General features: G+C 37.0%; 1 protein-coding gene across 16 annotated transcripts in view; it reads left to right on the top strand.

Moving 5' to 3' along the window:
• Window positions 1-19244, top strand: part of LPAR1 (lysophosphatidic acid receptor 1) — a 168027-nt gene that overhangs the window by 80712 nt on the left and 68071 nt on the right. For all 16 annotated transcript variants that reach the window (XM_007968445.3, XM_037983499.2, XM_007968444.3 and 13 more), the window contains one exon: window positions 18274-19021. In XM_007968445.3, the coding sequence (XP_007966636.1) occupies window positions 18274-19021 (748 nt within the window). The remainder of the gene's footprint in view (window positions 1-18273; window positions 19022-19244) is intronic.

Here is a 19244-nt window from a genome sequence, read left to right as displayed (position 1 = left end):
CATACATTTTCATTAACTATAGTCACCCTACTGTGCTATCGAATGTTAGAACTTACTCCTTCTATCTAACTGTATATTTTTTGTACCCATTAACTAATCCCTCTTTATCCTTACCTCCCCATTACCCTTCCCAGCCTCTGGTAACCACCATTCTACTCACTATCCATGAGATCAATTATTTTTAGTCCTATGTTCATAGACCCCATGCCTGGGATATTTGTTGTTCTGTGTCTGGCTTATTTCACTTAATATAATGACTGCCCCCCCACCGCCCCCCCGGCCGCACTCCATTCATGTTGCTGCAACTGACATGATTTCATTCTTTTTTATGATCAGATAGTATCCCACTGTGTATATATACCACATTTTCTTTATCCATTCATTAATTGATAGGCACTTAGGTTGAATCTGTGTCTCTGCTGTTTTAAATAGTGCTGTGGTAACACATGAATGCAGGTATCCCTTTGATATAATGGTATCTTTTTCCTCTTTTTTTTTTCTTTTTTTTTTTGAGATAGGGTCTCACTCTGTCACCCAGGCTGGAGTGCAGTGTTGTGATCTCAGCTCACTGCAACCTCCATCATCCAGGCTCAAGTGATCCTCCCACCTCAGCCTCCCAAGTAGCTAGGACCACCAGTGTGTACCACCACACCTGGCTAATTTTTTTGTATTTTTGGTAGAGATGGGGTTTCACCATGTTGCCCAGACTGGTCTTGAACTCCTAAGCTCAAGCAATTTGGCTGCCTCAGCCCCCTAAAGTGCTGGGATGATGCCCCCTCTCCCTTCCTCCTTTCCTTCCTTCCTTCTTACCTTCTCTTTCTTTCTTTTTTCTCTTTTCTGATAAATAGCCAGTAGGGGGATACCTAGATCATATGGAATTTCTGGTTTTAGTGTTTTTTTTTTTTTTGTTTTTTTTTTGTTTTTTTTTTTTTTTTAAATAGTGGCTGTACTAATTTACATTCCCACCAACAGTGTATGAGAGTTCCCTTTTCTCCGCATCCTTGCCAGCATTTGTTGTTTTTTAAATCTTTTTAGTAATAGCCATTCTGGCTGGCATAAGATGATATCTCATTGTGGTTTTGATTTGCATTTCCCTGATGATTAGGAAAGTTAAGCAATTTTTTTTTCATATACCTACTGGCCATCGGTATGTCTTCTTATGAGAAAGGGTATTCATACCCTTTGCCCACTTTTTAATGAGATTATTTGCTTTTATTATTATTTTTTTAACTCTTGACTTGTTTGAGTTCCTTCCTTGTATACTCTGGATATTAGTACCTTGTCGGATGAACAGTTAGAGAATATTTTCTCCCCATTCAACCAGTTGCCTCTTCATTCTATTGATTGTTTTAAAACATTTAGTTTAAAATAGTCCCTTTTGCCTGTTTTTGTTTTTATTTGTGCTTTTGAGTTCTTAGCCGTAAAATTTTTGCCTAGATCAATGCCCTGAAGTGTTTCCCAATGTTTTATTTTAGTAATTTTATAGTTTGCAGTCTTAATAAAGTCTTTACCTTGAGTTGATTTTTATATATGGTGAGACCTAGGGGTCCAGTTCTATTCTTCTGCATAAGGATATCCAGTTTTTCCAGCACCACTTATTGAAGAGGGTTTCTTTCCTCAATGTAGGTTCTTGATGCTTTTGTCAAAAAATAGGTTGACTGTAAATACAAGGATTTATTTCAGCGTTTTCTATTCTGTTCCATTGGTCTGTGTGTCTGTTTTTATACCAATACCTTGCTGTTTTGGTTAGCATAGCCTTGTGATGTATTTTGAAGTCAGATAGTGTGATGTTTCTAGCTTTGTTCTTTTTGCTCAGGATTGCTTTGCTATTTAGGCTTGTTTTTGGTTTTGTATGAATTTTAGGATTGTTTTTTCTATTTCTTTAAAAAATGACATTGGTATTTCGATAGGGATTGCATTGAATCTGTAGATTGCTTTGGGTAGTAAGATCATTTTAACAATGTTAATTCATTCCATCTATGAGCATGGGATGTCTTTCCATTTGTTTGTGTCCTCTTCAATTTCTTTCATCAGTGTTTTGTAGTTTTCCTTGAAGAGGTCTTTTCCCTCCATGGTTAAATTTGGTCCTAGGTATTTTATTTTATTTTATTTTATTTTATTTTATTTTATTTTATTTTATTTTATTTTTATAGCTTTGGAAAGGGGATTGCCTTATTTATTTCTTTTTCAGATAGTTCATTATTGGTGTGTAAAAACACTATTGATTTTTGTGTGTTGATTTTGTATCCTGCAACTTTACTGAATTTATCCAGTGTAGGAGATTTTTGGTGGAGTCTTTAGATTTTTCTAGATATAAGATGATGTCATCTGCAAAGGGGGGCAATTTGCCTTCCTCTTTTCCAATTTGGATGCCTTTATTTCTTTCTCTTGCCTGATTGCTTTGGCTGCAACTTCTAGTTTTATGTTGACTAGGAGTGGTGAAAGTGGGCCTCCTGTGTTGTTCCAGTTCTTAGAAGAAAGACTTTCAGCTTTTTGCTATTCAGTATGATGTTAGCTGTGGATTTGTCATATATAGGCTTTATTAGGTTGAGGTATGTTCCTTTTATGCCTAGTTTGCTGAGAGTTTTTGTCATGAAAGAATGTTGAATTTTATCAATTTTTTTTGCATCTATTGAGATGGTCATATGGTATTTATTCTTCATTCTGTTCATATGATGTATTGTGTTTATTGATTTGTGTGTGTTGAACCATCATTGCATCCATGAGATAAATCCTACTTGATCATGGTGCATGGTGCATCATGATGATGATGATGATGATGATGATGATGATGATTTTGAGACAGAGTATTGCTCTTATCACCTAGGTTGGAGTGCAATGGCATAATCATAGCTCCTGTTCTCAAGGGTTCCTCTTGCCTCAGCCTCCCATGTAGCTGGGACTATAGGTGCACACTACTATGCCTGGCTAATTAAAACTTTTTTTTTTTTTTTTTGGTAGAGATGGCATCTTGCTTTGTTGCCCAGGCTGGTCTTGAACTCCTGGGCTCAAGTGATCCTCCCACCTTGGCCTCCCAAAATTCTGGGATTACGGGCATGAGCCACTGAACCAAGCGTGGTATATTATCTTTTTGATGTGCTGTTAGATTCAGTTTGCTGATATTTTGTAGAGGACTTTTTTCATCTGTGTTCATCCGGGATATTGCCCTGCAGTTTTCTTTTTGTGTTGCATCCTTTTCTGGTTTTGATATCAGTGTAATGTTGGCCTTGTAGAATGAATTAGGAAAAATTACCCCCCTTTGATATTTTGGAATCCTTTGAGGAGCATTGTGTTAGTTCTTTGCAAGTTTGGTAGAATTTGGCAGTGAAGTCATTTAGTCCTGGAATTTATTTTGTTGGGAGACTTTTTATTACTGATTCAGTCTCATTATTCATTATTGGTCTGTTTAGGTTTTCTACTTTTTGATTCAATCTTGGTATGTTGTATGTTTCTAGGAATTTATCCATTTCCTCCAGGTTTTCCAGTTTGCTAGTGTACAGTTGTTTATAATAGTCTGATGATCTTTTGTATTTCTATGGTATCAGTTTCACTGCTTTTTTTTTTTCATTTCTTATTATATTTGGGTCATCTTTTTTCTTGGTTATTCTAGTTAGCAGTTCAATTTTGTTTATCTTTTCAAAACAGTAACTTCTTGTTTGATTGATCCTTTGTATTGTTTTTCAAAGTCTATTTTATTTAGTTTTGCCCTAATCTTTCTTTCTTTATTTTTAAAATAATAACTTTTATTCCCTGCTACACATAGTATTTTTATTATTATTATACTTTAAGTTCTGAGGTACATGTGTAGAATGTGCAGTTTTGTTGCATAGGTGTACATGTGCTATGGTGGTTTGCTGCACCCATCAACCCGTCACCTACATTAGGTGTTTCTCCTAATGCTATCCCTCCGCTAGCCCCCCAACCCCCCGACAGGCCCCCGTGTGTGGTGTTACCCTCCCTATGTCCATGTGTTCTCCTTGTTCAACTACCACTTATGAGTGAGAACATGCAGTGTTTGGTTTTCTGTTCTTGTGATAGTTTGCTGATAATGATGGTTTCCAGCTTCATCCATGTCCCTGCAAAGGACACGAACTCATCCTTTTTTATGTCCTAATCTTTATATATTTTTTTCTTCTATTTATTTGGGGCTTGATTTTGTTCTTTTCTAGTTTTTTTGAGATACATTTTTAGGTTGTTTATTGGAAATCTGTCTAGTTTTTTGATGTAGGAATTTATCGCTATGAATTTCCTTCTTCGCACTGCTTTGGTTGTATCCTATTGGTTTTGGTACATTGTGTTTCAATTTTCATTTGTTTCAAGAAATTTTTTGATTTTCTTCTTAATTTCTTCCTTGACCCAGTGGTCATTCAGTAGTATTTTTTTTTTTAATTCCATGTATTTGTATAATTTCCAAAGTTACTCTTGTAATTGATTTGTGTTTTTGTTTTGTTTTGTTTTTCTGTTGTGGTCTGAGGAGATAATTGGTATGATTTTTATTTAAATTTGTTGAGACTTTTTTGTGTGGTCTATTCTGGGAACTGTTCCACGTGCTGATACAAAGAATGTATATTCTATAGCAGTTGGATGAAATGTTCTCTAAATGTCTGTTAGGTCCATTTTTGTGTAAAGTGTAGTTTAAATCCAGTGTTTCTTTGTTAATTTTTTTCCTAATGCTGCAAGTGGGGTGTTGAAGTCCCCAACCATTATTGTATTGGAAAATGTCTCTTCCTTTAGATGTAATAATATTATACATCTAGATGTTTGTGTGTTTTGTGCATATGTTTAGAATTGTTATATCTTCCTGGATTGATTCTTTTATCATTATATAATGATCCTCTTTGTCTCTTTTTACTGTTTTAATTTAAAGTCCATTTTATCTGACATGTGTATAGGTACTTGTGTTCATTCTTGGTTTTCATTTGCATGGAATATCTTTTTCTATCTTTTTACTTTCAGTCTACATGTGTCTTCACAGATGAGATGAGTTTCTTGTGGGTAACAATATAGTTGGATCGCGTTTTTAAATCCATTCAGCCAGTCTATATCGTTTAAGAGGAAAATTTAATAGGTTTACATTCTTGGTTGTTATTGATATGTGAGGCATTATTCCTGTCGTTTTGTTAATTGATTTTTGGTTGTTTCATGTATCCTTTTTCCTTTCTTTTTGTTTGTCATTGTGGTTTTGTGGTTTTCTTTAGTGGTAACATATGAGTTCTTTCTCTTCCTCATTTGTGTGTTTGCTCTACCAGTGGGTTTTACACTTTTGTGTGTTTTCATGATGGTAGAAATTATCCTGTCACTTCCAAGTGTGGGACTCCCTGAAGCATTTCTTGTAGGTATGGTCTAGTGGTAATTCCCTCAGCTTTTGCTTGTTTGGGAAATACATCATTTATTCTTCATTTATGAGGGATAACTTTGCTGGGTATAGTATCTTTACTGGCAGGTTTTTTTTTTCTTTCTTTCTTTTTTCCTCCTTCAGCACTTCAAATGAATGTGTCATCCCATCCCATTCTCTCCTGGCTATACAATTTCTCCTGACAAATCTGTTAGTCTGATGAGGGTTCCCTTATAAGTGACTTGATGGTTTTTTTTTTCTTGAGGTTTTTATAATTCTCTGTCCTTGACTTTTGACAGTCTGATTATAATATGCCATGGAGAAGACCTTTTTGAGTTGTATCTGTTTGGGGATCCCTGAGCCTCCGATATCTGGATGTCTAATTCTCTTGCTAGACTTGGGAAATTTTCAGCAATTATTTTGTTAAATAGGTCCTCTATCCATTTCATTTTTCTCTTTGCCTTCTGGAACATGTAAAATTCAAATATTTGATCAGTATATTGTGTCCAATATGTCACATAGGCTTTGTTCATTCTTTTTTTATCCTTTTGTTTCTCTTTTGGTCTGCCTGGGTTATGTCAAAAGACCTGTCTTCAAATTCTGAAATTGTTCTACTTGATCTTATCTGTTGTTTAAGCTTTTTGAATGTATTTTGTATTTCTTTCAGTGAATTCTTTAATACCAATATTTCTGTTTGGTTCTTTTTAATGATATCTGTCTCTGCTAAATTTCTCATTTATATCCTGAATTGTTTTTCTGATTTCTTTTTATTGTTTAATCTGAATTCTCTTATAATTCACTGTTTTTAAAAATATTATTATTTTGAATTCTTTATCCTGGATTTCATAAGTTTCTTTTTCATTAAAGTCTATTGCTGAAGAATTATTGTGCTCTTTTGAAGGTGTCATGTTTCCTTGCTTTTTTGTGTTTCTTTTGTTTGCATGTTGATAATTTACACATCTGATATAAAAGTTTCTTATTCCTGTTTTGGGAATTTACTTTCATAGGGGAGGATGTTTTCCTGAAGATGTATCTGTGGTGTTGGTTGTGTAGGTCACTTTGGCTTTGATTCTGAGTATGTGAAGTAGTGTAGTCTCCATATAATTTCTTTGGCTGTAAATGCATCAGTAGTGTCTGTAATTTTTTTTTTTTTTTTTTTTGAGACCAAGTTTTACTGTTGTTGCCCAGGCTGAGTGCAATGGTGCGATCTCAGCTCACCACAACCTCTGCCTCCTGGGTTCAAGCGATTCTTCTGCCTCAGCCTCCTACATAGTTGCAATTACAGGCATGTGCTACCATGCCCAGCCCATTTTGTATTTTTAGTAGTGTTGGGGTTTCTCCATGTTGATCAGGGTGGTCTTGAACTCCTGACCTCAGGTGATCTGTCTACCTCGGCCTCCCAAAGTGCTGGGATTACAGGCATGAGCCACCACCCCAGCCTACGTGTCTGTAATTTTTTAAGTGGCTTAGGGTATGGTTGGTTGTGGAGGCTGTGGGAAAGATTTGCTGGGGCCGGGGATGTCAGATGGGTCAGTCCTGAGCCTCAGTAGTGGCAGTTGCAGGCTGAGCATGCCTGTTCTTAGTGTATACTGGTACAGGTGTAAGAGGTCCAGGCAGGCTGATTCTTGGGCTTCCAGGCTTGCCTGAGTGGCAGCAGTGGGCCAGGCATGTGGGTAGGTCCTTCGGTCCCTTTGAGTGTCAGGTGTGGTGTGGGAGTTAGCAGTATTAGTGATGGGACAACCCTGTGGGATCCAAGTGGTCCATACTGTGTTGACAGTGGCTACAACAGACTGGGAGCGCCAGTTGCTAGTCCTGCAGGTGGCATATATGTCTGTGTGCCAACTGAGGTGATAGTGGCAGTTTGGGTGAGCCCATCCTGAGGCCCCCAGGAAGCGTGCTCAGATGCCAGTGGTGGTGGTTGGGGCAGGGAGATCCCGAGGCCCCTGGATGGCATGCTTGAGCACTGGGGGTAGACGGCGGAGCTGGGTGGGCCAGGTGGTCGTGTCCTCAGGCTCCCAAGTGCTGTGTGCCGGTACTAGCTGTGGTAGGCAGGGGCGGGGTGATCCTCAGTTCTCCAGTGGAATGCTTGGTGGGGGTGGCAGTGACTGTGCTGTGGTCCTACTGCTGGAGAGGGCAGGGTTGCTTTCAGTGGCAGCAACCATAGACGGGTGGCTGGAGAGCTCATGCTTCAGCCCCAGGTGGCAGCTATAAGCAGAGTAGCCTTTCCTCAGGGCACTTTTAAATGTGTTGTGGCTCTGCTGTTGCGGGTAGCAGAGTTGCTGCCAGTGGCAGTCAGCTGTGGTGGTAGATGCAGGCAGGGGGTGTCAGTGTAACTTCAGATATGTGGAGTGAGGGGGGTCTTGGGTCCCTTGGGTAGGATGCAATTTGGTGGGGGCTGGGCTCTCAAAGTGGTGCTTTGCTGTAGCTGCTTAGGACTAGAGGGTGAGGGGGAAGGTAGGAATTGGCGTGAGCTCCATCTCTGGAGTAATGCTGTTGTATGGTCTCCAGGCAGCTCCCTACATGAGTCTCAGGGCTCTTGTGGGTTGAGGGCCTCTCCTGTGTCTAGGATTTGAATCTGTGGTGGGATTGTGGACCACTGGGGGTCCCTTCCGCTTTTGCTGCATCAAAGAGCCATTCTAGGCTTCTCACCAGTCCCAGAACAGCAGGCTGCCTTGCTTCCCTCTTCTTCCTTGCCTTAGGTGTTTCCTGTCACTTCTCTGTTGAATTCTAGTACTCTTTCTTAGGTGGTCTTTTTGAGGTGTGATTATCTACTTGCTATTTCCATTCTTTGTGGAGAAGGTGAGTACCAGATTCTTCTAGTCAGCCGTCTTGGCTTCTGCAAGTTTTTAATATTCACAAGAATAATGTACTGCATGCATCCTTGTGCAAATTACTTTCATCATTAGCATATTTAAAGCTATACTTTGTTTATTTTAACTGCTTTATAGTATATCTTTCTGGTAATATTGTGGTTTATTCATTTACCAGTTGATCAATATTTGTGTTGCTTTTGATATTTTGATATTATAAAAGAGTGGCAACTGGAGTTCTTGTGTCTCTCCTTAGGCACATGTGTGATTTTTTTAAACTAGGGTTAGAATCTTTTGATCTAGTGTATGAACATGTTCATAGTTAATAGTTTTTGCCAAACTGGTTGTCAAAGCTATTGTACTAAATTTTACTTTCACCAACACTGTAGGACTGACCTCACTGACTCTTGACATTTTCTGACTTGGTAATTTTTGCCAACCTGATGAAAATAAATTGGATCTCACTGCAGTTTGTAATTAATTCTCTGATTCCCTGTAAATGTAATTTTCTTTTCATGTGATTATTGGCTCTTAAGGTTTTTCTTTTCTGTGAATTGCCTATCCACATCGGTGCCCCTTTTTCTATTGGATTTTTTGGCATTTCCCTTTTTGATTGGCAAGAAGTCTTTACATTTCACTGTAGAGAAAGTCTTTCTTATGTGTGTTTCTAAAGTTTCTGCTAATTTAGTTTTTCTTTTCACTCATTAGATTTTGTGGCACAGAAGTCTTAAAATTTTGATTAGTCTAGTTTTATCGATGCTTTTTGGTCATATTTAGAAATAGTCCCCTCTTCAGAGCTTATAAATATATTTTTTCATTTTCTTCTTAAAATTATATTTTATTATATGTATATCTTCATATTGCCTGAAATGGATTTCTGTGTTTAAAATAAATATTAAGTTTTTAAGTATTTTTACATGAATGAACAGATATGTCATTTTCTTAATTGATGGGCAAAATCATATCTCTCATATCAAGTTATAATATGTGTGTTTCAGGCTCTCTATTCTGTTCCATTGGGCTATTCGTGTATTCCTATGCCAATATCACAATGTCCTGACTACCATCACTTTAAAATGTGGTATTCAATAAGGCATCTAGTTATTAGTTTTCCAGTTGTCTTGGGTGTTGTTCTTTTGTGCTTTCATATCAATGTTCAGGGAATCTGTCCAGTTCCATGAGAAACTCTTTTGGGATTTTAATTTTATCATGTTAAATTTATATATTGATACGGGGAAAACTGACGTCTTTACATCTTTATTCACAAAATATTTTATTTCTTCATTTAATTAGATTTGCTTGTATGCTTTTGTAAAGTTAAACTTATTCCTGGATACATTAGAGCTTTCATTACTGTATATGTGTTCTGTCTGGAAATAATAACTAGAATTTTTTTTTTTTTTTTTGAGACGGAGTCTCGCTCTGTCGCCCAGGCTAGAGTGCAGTGGCACGATCTTGGCTCACTGCAAACTCCGCCTCCCGAGTTCACACCATTCTCCTGCCTCAGCCTCCCGAGTAGCTGGGACTATAGGCACCTGGCACCACGCCCCGCTAATTTTTTGTATTTTTAGTAGAGACCGGGTTTCACCACGTTAGCCAGGATGGTCTCGATCTCCTGATGTTGTGATCCGCCTGCCTTGGCTTCCCAAAGTGCTGGGATTACAGGCATGAGCCACCGCGCCCGGCCTTTTTCTGGTATTTTTATAGTAGCAGTTGATTCATACGGCTTGATGATTAATTCAGAAAATTTGTTAAACTCTCTTAATACAGTCTTTTTATAGGTGTCTTGCATTTTCTGTGTAGCTGATTATATTATGTGTGGATAAAAATAAGGTTTTTAAAAAAATTTCGTGTTTTTTTTTTTTGAGACAGAATCTCACTCTGTCACCCAGGCTGGAATGCAGTGGTGCTATCTCTGCTCACTGCAACCTCCGTCTCCCAGGTTCAAGCAATTCTCATGCCTCAGGCTCCCAAATAGCTGGGATTACAGGCATGTACCACTATGCCCAGCTAAATTTTGTATTTTTATTAGAGTAGAGATGGGATTTTGTCATGTTGTCCAGGCTGGTCTCAAATTTCAGGCCTCAAGTGAGCCGCCTGCCTCAGCCCCTCAAAGTGCTGGGATTATAGGCATGAACCACTGCACCTGTCCTTGTTTCTGTTTGAAAGTGAATGCTTAAATATGACATGAATGTCGTATTTAAATATGATATGAATGTTTTGAAAGCGAATGCTTAGATATGACAATTGGTGTACATATTTGATAGCTACCTTTCAATAAGTTAGGGAAATTAATTGTCTTCTAATTGTAGATTGTCAAAATATCATGAAAGTATATTAAAAATTACCAAGCACATTTTTCATGTCTTTTGAGATGATCATTGGCTTGTTTTCTCTCTTTGAATTTGTTAAAGTGGTTAATCATGTAACCAAATTTTTAAATATTAAATCATCTTTGCATTCTGGAATAAACCCTATTTAGTCATAAGAAATATATATACATACACACAACCCATTTAGTTATACATACATACACCCTATCTTGTGTGTGTGTGTGTGTGTGTATCTTGAAGATGCATGTTTTATTTACTTGCATTTTATTTAGAAACTCTCATTTATGGTCTTAAATTAGATTAACTCATCATTTATCTTGTTCTGACTCTCCTTGTTTGTTCTTGTAACATAATTCTACTGGCTTCTTATGGGGTAACCAAATAAACTTGGAAAATAAGTAATAGCAAGTAATTTTAGGTAGGCTTCAGAACAAACGGAAGTCGAATGTTGAGCCACAGTAACATGTAAGATGGGAGTGGAGGCAATGGAGAGAAAACATCAAGGGAAGAGGATTACCTTTAGACTTCTCATCAAGTGTGCATGTTAAAATATCAAGACTAAGCATTAAGGAATAGAAACAGTGTATAACTCTTGAACCAATAGAAGTGGAAAAGGGAGAATGCAGTTAGTTCAGTTTTGTCTTTAATCATTTATTATCTGACATTCTTGGGTCTAATCCTGCTGTGGACTGTTCTGGGGATTCTCACATGTGGCATCCTCCTGTGTTTTTTCACTTTTGGAAGATGAGTTTATATTCAGTGGGGCTGGTTTGAGAGAATCCCATGTGACTGTGTTGAGGTCTCGTCCTCCAGAGAAGTTTGGTGTTCGCTAGTATTAGGCGGTGAGTGGGAGGAGTATGGGGATATCCCAAACTCAGGACCTTGGTTTGTGTTAATTTCTTCTCCTGGGGGTTCTCAGACTTGACGTAGTCTAACTTCAAATCCCAGCCTTGAGTGATTTATGGGACTAGAGTCATGATTTCTTAAGGGACTCTTTATTTATTTTCCAACCTGGAGCCTGAGCTCGACAAAACTTCCTTGTTCTTCCCAATGCAAGTAGGGATATCTTTTTTTTTTTTTTCTGATCTACACACTTACTGATATGAAGATCTTTGAGGCTGCTAGCTTGATGGGTGGGTCTTAATTCCAACTCACTGCCTCAGTCAAGCCCAAGGGCTTATCTCGTTTCCCAGTAGTATTAAAGCCCTGTCCCCATGATCTCTGACAGTCTGCTGCCTGGACAGCCTTTCACCTTGGTTTAAGTTCCCTCTTAGCTTAGCAGTGCATCTAAGGACTATTTATTATACTTTATCCGGTACATCTTAGTGTTTTTAGTGAATTTTTCCATTCCTTCCTCTTAGGACTGACACAGAATTCTCTTCGGAAATCTGGCAAGTATGATGATGTGTGCCTTTTCTCAGCATGGTAGACAATGGGCTATAATAGATAAAAAGTGCTTTTATTAACTTGCAATTTATGTGTTCCACAGTTTCTTTTTGCCTATGTGTATATCACATTGATATACATTATTATTTTATAAGAAGTAGCATTTTATGTACTTTTTCAGATAAATCTCCTAAAATTTACTAGTTGCATATTCTTCAGCAATTTTAAGTATTCTAGTTTAAAATCATTTTTAGTGGATCTCAGTATTGTTTTGTGGCCCATTTTCTGGTTCTTGTGACAAAACACCTCACTTTTGAAAATGTCCAATTTGAAGTTCTAAGAAGGGCGAGGACTTTTTTCTTGTTAATAGAGACTTAATAGAATTTAATTAAACTCTATACTGTCTCTTTTCTGATCTTTTTTGGAGAAAGAAAATAGGACTGATTATTTTGAATTTAAGAATAAGAATTTAAAAAGTCTTAGAGGTCATCCTTAGCTTAATTTACAAATGAGACAACTGAGATTCAGAACAGTTGTGGAACGTACTGAAAAACAAATTAACTGGTTGAACATGAGAATCAGAAAGAGATCTGCTTAACCAAAGCTACAAATCAGGCACCCGCCTTGGCTCACTCTATTGTATTTTAACGGAAGTGGAGGAAGTAAGTTTTTTTGATTTATATCTTATTACTAGTTCTTTATCAGCAGAGATTACAGTCTCCCTTAGAGTATCTCAGTAGAGTACATATTTATATTCATATCTAAATACTAAACCACATTGATGTAATTACTAGTATGTGAGTTTATGCCAACTGTTCCTTTTTCCTCTTGGCTAATGCGTATATAATTGTCTTTCAAGAGATGAAAGAACACTTCAGATGTACTATGAGTGGCTCCATGGCAGGCACTTGGGTGCATTAGTCGTACCCCTAGAAGGCATAATGCAGTGCCATGCCCAACCTGGTATCCTATTAAGGTTCATGAATGTGTGCATGGATGAATGAAGTGCATGGTGAAGGTGAACACCATATGTGACGCTTTAGAGTTTAGGCTTGGCAGATTTGTTATAACTTATTTTGAGATCACACAATAAGGTGAGGTAAATTTCTGAGATTTGGAACATCTACTGTACAGAGCAGCCAGCGAGATCACTTCCCTTGAACCCTATCATCTTAAGATAAAATAATTGGTGGATGAGAAAAGGCCATGAATATGAACTTCTCTTTTCAGTTTTGAGGACAACTTAATTTGGGAATAATGCTATCTTATTTAATGTTTTTGTTGCTTGGGCAGGGTAAAATTCTATAACTTCTTATTACAGAGAAGTTTCTAATTATAGTGATTTGGATTTCATAATGAACTTTTTAGAAAAGTACTTATTGAACTTTGTATGATGTATTTTTGTTCTTCCCAAAATTTCTTGCAATAAATATGAGCTACTTTCTAAAGATGAAAAAATCATCTATAATGTCACCTATGTAAATTTTACAAAATTGTCATTCTGTATATTGCTTATGCATTCCTCCTATTTTGCACTCTGTTTTTCTCCAGTAATACAAAAAGTTGTCATTCTGCTTTAGTGTATTAATTATTCAATTCAGTGGTTTTTGAATCAGCATATTTAAATTTATTTTTGAAAACTTGTTACAATTTAAATAGTCTCATTTTTACTTGAGTAATAAGAGAAAATTAATATGTTTACATTCTGCTTCCCCATTTCAAGCTTTTATCTACACAGTAAGTAATTTTAATCCCAGATTATTATTAAATTGCTATTTTATTAATAGCTATAGCTTCTTTCAATAATTGTTTTTGGTATTTGCTTTAAGTTTTATAATCCTATGAAGAATAATTATTAAGAATCATGTTCTGTGGGTTTTAATGCTTGCTGCCAGGGTCTCGTATTTACTGTGTGTGTGTATTTGTTTTTTTCTTTTCTCATGAGCTAAATAGTATATATACTTTCTCTACGAAGGAAATGTAGATGCCATTCTTTCTGAATACTTACATTTCTGTGACTGTTCTTTGTTGTCCTCATATGAAAACATCAGTGTAGTTGGCTGTGTATCTCAAAAAATTTCTCTGCATAATGGGTCTGGTTTTTGCAATTCTGATTTTCTCTTTCTTTAGATATTTGACTTGTTATTTATTTTTTCTCTAAACTCTTACAATTTTTCTGTACCATTGAGATCCCAAAATCTCATCAAGATATGCCTACATTTTAGTTGCTTTTAATTAATTTTGTTTTGTAATCTATGTAAGTTTAAATCAGTAATCTGAGACCTTTCTTTTCAGGCAATAACTTGTCTTCTGTTTGGAGCTGTGTTTCTTCAGGTTCCTTCTGATCTTTCTTGGATTCCTGGTGCATCTTGAATTTTTTTTCCTATATGTGCCTTCTTTTCTTTTGTTCTTGTCATCTCTGACCCTTTTCTGAGTGTTGGGTGAATTTCTTAAGTCTTCTACCTGCCATTTCAGTTTCCTGTAATTTTTATACTTCATTTCATTTTCTGCATTGCCATTTTTAATTCAGAAATTGTTTTTCAGTTTGTTCTGATAGGCACAATAATGGCTTCCAAAGATATCCATTACTTAATCCTCAGAACCTGTGACTACTACCTTGCATAGAGAAAGGGACTTTTCAGATATGTTTCAGTTAAAGATGTTGAGATGGGGAGGTTCTCCTAGATTTTCGGGTGGGCTCACTGTAATCACAAGGGTCATTGAATGTGGAAGAGAGAAGATTGAGTGTCAATCATGTGAGGAAGACCTGACTAGTCATTACCAGCTTTTGAAGATGACAGGTGACCATGAGCCAAACATGTGGGCAGCCTCTAGAAGCTGGAAAAGACAAGAAAACGGATTCTCCCCTAGGACTTCTGGAAAGAAACGCAGCCCTGCCCTCTCTGTGATTTTAGTCCCATGAGACCTATTTTGGACTTCTGACCTCTAGGACTGTAAGATAATAAATTTGTATATTTATGCCACTAAATTTATAGCAATTTGTTAAAGTAGCAATAAAAAACTATTTTTGTGAAGTTTTTACTGATTTCTTTTGTCTTCCTAATGGCTTGTTCTATTTTCAGTGTTACTATATTAACAAAACACATTGAGGACACAAATCAGAGATGTCCCATCATTTAATCTTTTTCTCTTTCTATCTCTTCTTTTTTTTTTTTTTCCTTCCCATACATCTGCTTCAGTGGGAGGTGATTTCTTCTTTGGTGGGAGATGAGTGGCCACCTCCTTTGATTATATTTTTCCCCATTATGTTCCATAATTGTTTTTCTGTCATTATAGCACTGACTATCTTACTGGCTTATAGTCCAATCGCAGTTAGATTGGATTCTCTCTGAACCATGTGGGTTTTCTAAGTCTGTCAGCTCCTGAAGAAGTAGGAAAGCCCATTCACACTGCCCTTCTGACTGCCATTGGAGGTACTTTCAGAGTCTCCACTGCTTATTCTTTTGACCTGTTGCTTTCTGCAGACGATAAGAGAGGGGATTTAATTCCTCTCTTTTAATTCCTCTCTTGTCATAAAACCAACTGAAATTCCTCTCACTTCTTCTCAAGCATATTATACACTCCCAATTTTTAATTCCTGGTGTATTTTCTACTCTTTCAATATTTAGCTGCTAATTTTCATGAAATACAGAGTTCTTATCCAGAATCCTCTTAGTATAGGATTTTAAATCTGAAATAGACCTTATGTATAAGTTAGTCCAATTTCCTCATTTCACAGATGATAAAACTGAGTTTCAAAAATCATTTAAGTTATGCCATTAAATATGTATGGTTTTTATGGCATTACAGTCAATTGTTGAGAGAAAAGAAATGGCACAGGACAGGGCACTTTTCTCTACCATTAGAGAAAATCTGTCAGTTTTACTCATCTTTGTACATTGTGGCTTAAAGAGATAATTTATACTTTTTAATTTTGCCGTCCTTAACTTTATAGTTTTTCCCTGTGGAAAGGGCTAAGAAACTTCTTATATCTCTGCTTAACTTTGTTGCTACTCGGTGTTCAGAAGTGGTTGGAATACTGTGAAATAATATTTGCTTGATATTTGGTTTAAACCTTTCTTGATTCAGAGAAGGTGAATGGTTATAGAGACTAATGAAAAGAACAGACTTTTATATTTGTCTTGAAAAAGTTTTAAATATCCTTTGCAGAAAGGAAAGTTGTAAAGTTTAAACATTTTTGGAAATATCTTTAATTTATTACGGAAATCAATATGTATTTAGCATGTAGTCCATAGAACAGTTGAATACTATACAACAATGAATATAAGCAAGCTAGAATCTCTGCATTTATAGGGTTTCATAGCCTAGTGTAGAGGGGATCAACAAATAATTAAGCAATTATGATACAGTGATTCCTTGCACCAGCAGCCTTGGCATTACTTGGGACCCTACCTCCGATCTACTGAATCAGAAGTTCTTGCGGGGTATGTCAGCAATCAGTGTTTTACAAACTCTCAGGTAATTCTGATACAGGAAACCACTGTTTTCACTGTTGAGAACCAGAGTTGAGAGAGAGAGCACAACATATTAAATAGAGCTGAACCTGAGAGTTTGGAGTCATTAATATCTTGAGTTGAGACTGGAGAGGCAGGTAAGTAAGGTCTGATAAGATGATTGAAGAGTTTAGACTTTTATCTAACGTGCGCTCATAAGTCATTAAAACATGTCCAGTGGGGAAACAGCTTGATCAACTTTGTCTTGTTTTTTTGTGATGGAGTCAGGGTCTTGCTTTGTTACTCAGGCTGGAGTGCAGTGGCATGATCTTGGCTCACTGCAACCTCCACCTCCCGGGTTCAAGTGATTCTCCTGCTTCAGCCTCCCAAGTAGCTGGGATTACAGGTGCCGACCACCATGTTAGTAGTGAGGGGGTTTCACCATGTTGGCCAGGCTGGTCTTGAACTCCTGACCTCAAGTGATCCACCCACTTTGGCCTCCCAAAGTGCTGGGATTACAGGTGTAAGCTACCGTGCCCAGGACTGTGATCTCTTTAAGAAGCAGACAAGTAAAGAGATAAATAATTATACAGTGTATTAAGTATAATGTTTGAAGCATAGTCTAAAAGCTATTGAAGTCTAGATAAGGAAAGAGACTTTAGATGCCTGGGTAAGTCAGAAGACTAACCACTTAAGTGTTTCACATTGTTCTTGGAAGTTTCAGTGTTTGGTAAACATTTATGTACAGCCTATGGATATTCAGTAGAATATTTGATCAAAAATAGTGGTTAAAAGTGTCATATGTTTTGGGTAATTTACTAGATGCAAAGCAAAATAAAAATGAAATAGTAGAATGTGAACTTTCTTCAAGATACATTTTTAAATTTTAGGGGTCCCAGGTAAGCTTACAGCTTCAAGAAGAGTGACTTACTCTATGTGATGTACAATTTTCTAATTTCTCTTTTGTTACTTATTTTCTAATTTTGTTTAAATATATTATTATATATAATTACATATTATATATAATTATTATTATGTATTATGATATATGTAAGTAAATATATATTATTCTGTTTTACACTGTCTCAATCCTTTTTAGATTTAAGTGAGATTATAAATAATAAGCAAATATATTCTCATCAATGATGTTGAAGAATAAGTAAACATGTTATAAAGCATTGTCACTCCATACTTTAAAAAATACGCTGCATCTAATCTAAGTATATTTTACTTGTAGAGAATTGTCAAAGGGTCACCTACTCTTTGGAGGTTACGTTGGATCCTCCAAAAAGAAAAAAAATTCTCAAATGTCATAGATTGGTTGACGAGTCCTATTCTGAGGTTAAGGAGTTATGGGGGTAGGCAGTGCTGACCACAGGAATGTTGAGCAGCAAATGCTGGCTTTGGGCAAAAAACCTTTGATGCATAGTGACTTCTTTGAAATGTTTGGAATGATGGTCCTTGTGGGAACCTGCATTACAAAATGTCTGTCCCACATGGAACATACTATGTGAGAACAGAAGTGGAGAATAATAGGGCAATGATACCCTATCTAGAAACCAACTGTGTTTACAGGTTCCCTAAATAACAGATCAAATAGATTTTACTATGGTAAATATCCAATTGCAATGTTCTGCAAAATTTTTGTCTGTCTCATATATTTTGAGCAAACTTTCTTGGCCATGTGGCTTTTCTAGTAGACTTCAATGACATGAAACCACTAAACAGAGACCTTGTCATTTATTTAACTCCAACTGCCTTTAATCTTGAGGACAGTAATATTGTGAGAAATCTTGGGGTTTCAACATAATCACAAGATGGTATGTAGGATCAAATGTTCAAATTATTCGCTTTTGTTTTTCTGTTGCATATACTATAGAAGTCTTGTGTTGTCTATATAAGCTTTAAATTTGGACCTGTGCCTTTTTCATCATCTTTTCTCCTTTTTCTTTTAGTTCACAGCCATGAATGAACCACAGTGCTTCTACAACGAATCCATTGCCTTCTTTTATAACCGAAGTGGAAAGCATCTTGCCACAGAATGGAACACAGTTAGCAAGCTGGTGATGGGACTTGGAATCACTGTTTGTATCTTCATCATGTTGGCCAACCTACTGGTCATGGTGGCAATCTATGTCAACCGCCGCTTCCATTTTCCTATTTATTACCTAATGGCTAATCTGGCTGCTGCAGACTTCTTTGCTGGGTTGGCCTACTTCTATCTCATGTTCAACACAGGGCCCAATACTCGGAGACTGACTGTTAGCACATGGCTTCTTCGTCAGGGCCTCATTGACACCAGCCTGACGGCATCTGTGGCCAACTTACTGGCTATTGCAATCGAGAGGCACATTACGGTTTTCCGCATGCAGCTCCACACACGGATGAGCAACCGGCGGGTAGTGGTGGTCATTGTGGTCATCTGGACTATGGCCATCATTATGGGTGCTATACCCAGTGTGGGCTGGAACTGTATCTGTGATATTGAAAATTGTTCCAACATGGCACCCCTCTACAGCGACTCTTACTTAGTCTTCTGGGCCATTTTCAACTTGGTGACCTTTGTGGTAATGGTGGTTCTCTATGCTCACATCTTTGGCTATGTTCGCCAGAGGACTATGAGAATGTCTCGGCATAGTTCTGGACCCCGGCGGAATCGGGATACCATGATGAGTCTTCTGAAGACTGTGGTCATTGTGCTTGGTAAGTTTTGTCTTGACTATGACTTACCTTATAGATTCTCAGTGACTTAACATAAACCACATTTTTTTTGTGACAGAGGTAACCAACAGTATTAATATTCACCAGGTATATATGCAGGAATTACAAGTGGATGAGGCACCTTTATATTAAATGTCAGCTTATGAGTCTTTCTAAAATTATCGAACTGGTGTTAGGGAAACATGGGTCTCAGTGGTGCAGCATA

This window comes from Chlorocebus sabaeus, chromosome 12 (genome assembly GCF_047675955.1).
Source record: "Chlorocebus sabaeus isolate Y175 chromosome 12, mChlSab1.0.hap1, whole genome shotgun sequence".
Classification (NCBI taxonomy): Eukaryota; Metazoa; Chordata; class Mammalia; order Primates; family Cercopithecidae; genus Chlorocebus; species Chlorocebus sabaeus.
This window is presented reverse-complemented; position numbering and strand designations above follow the sequence as displayed.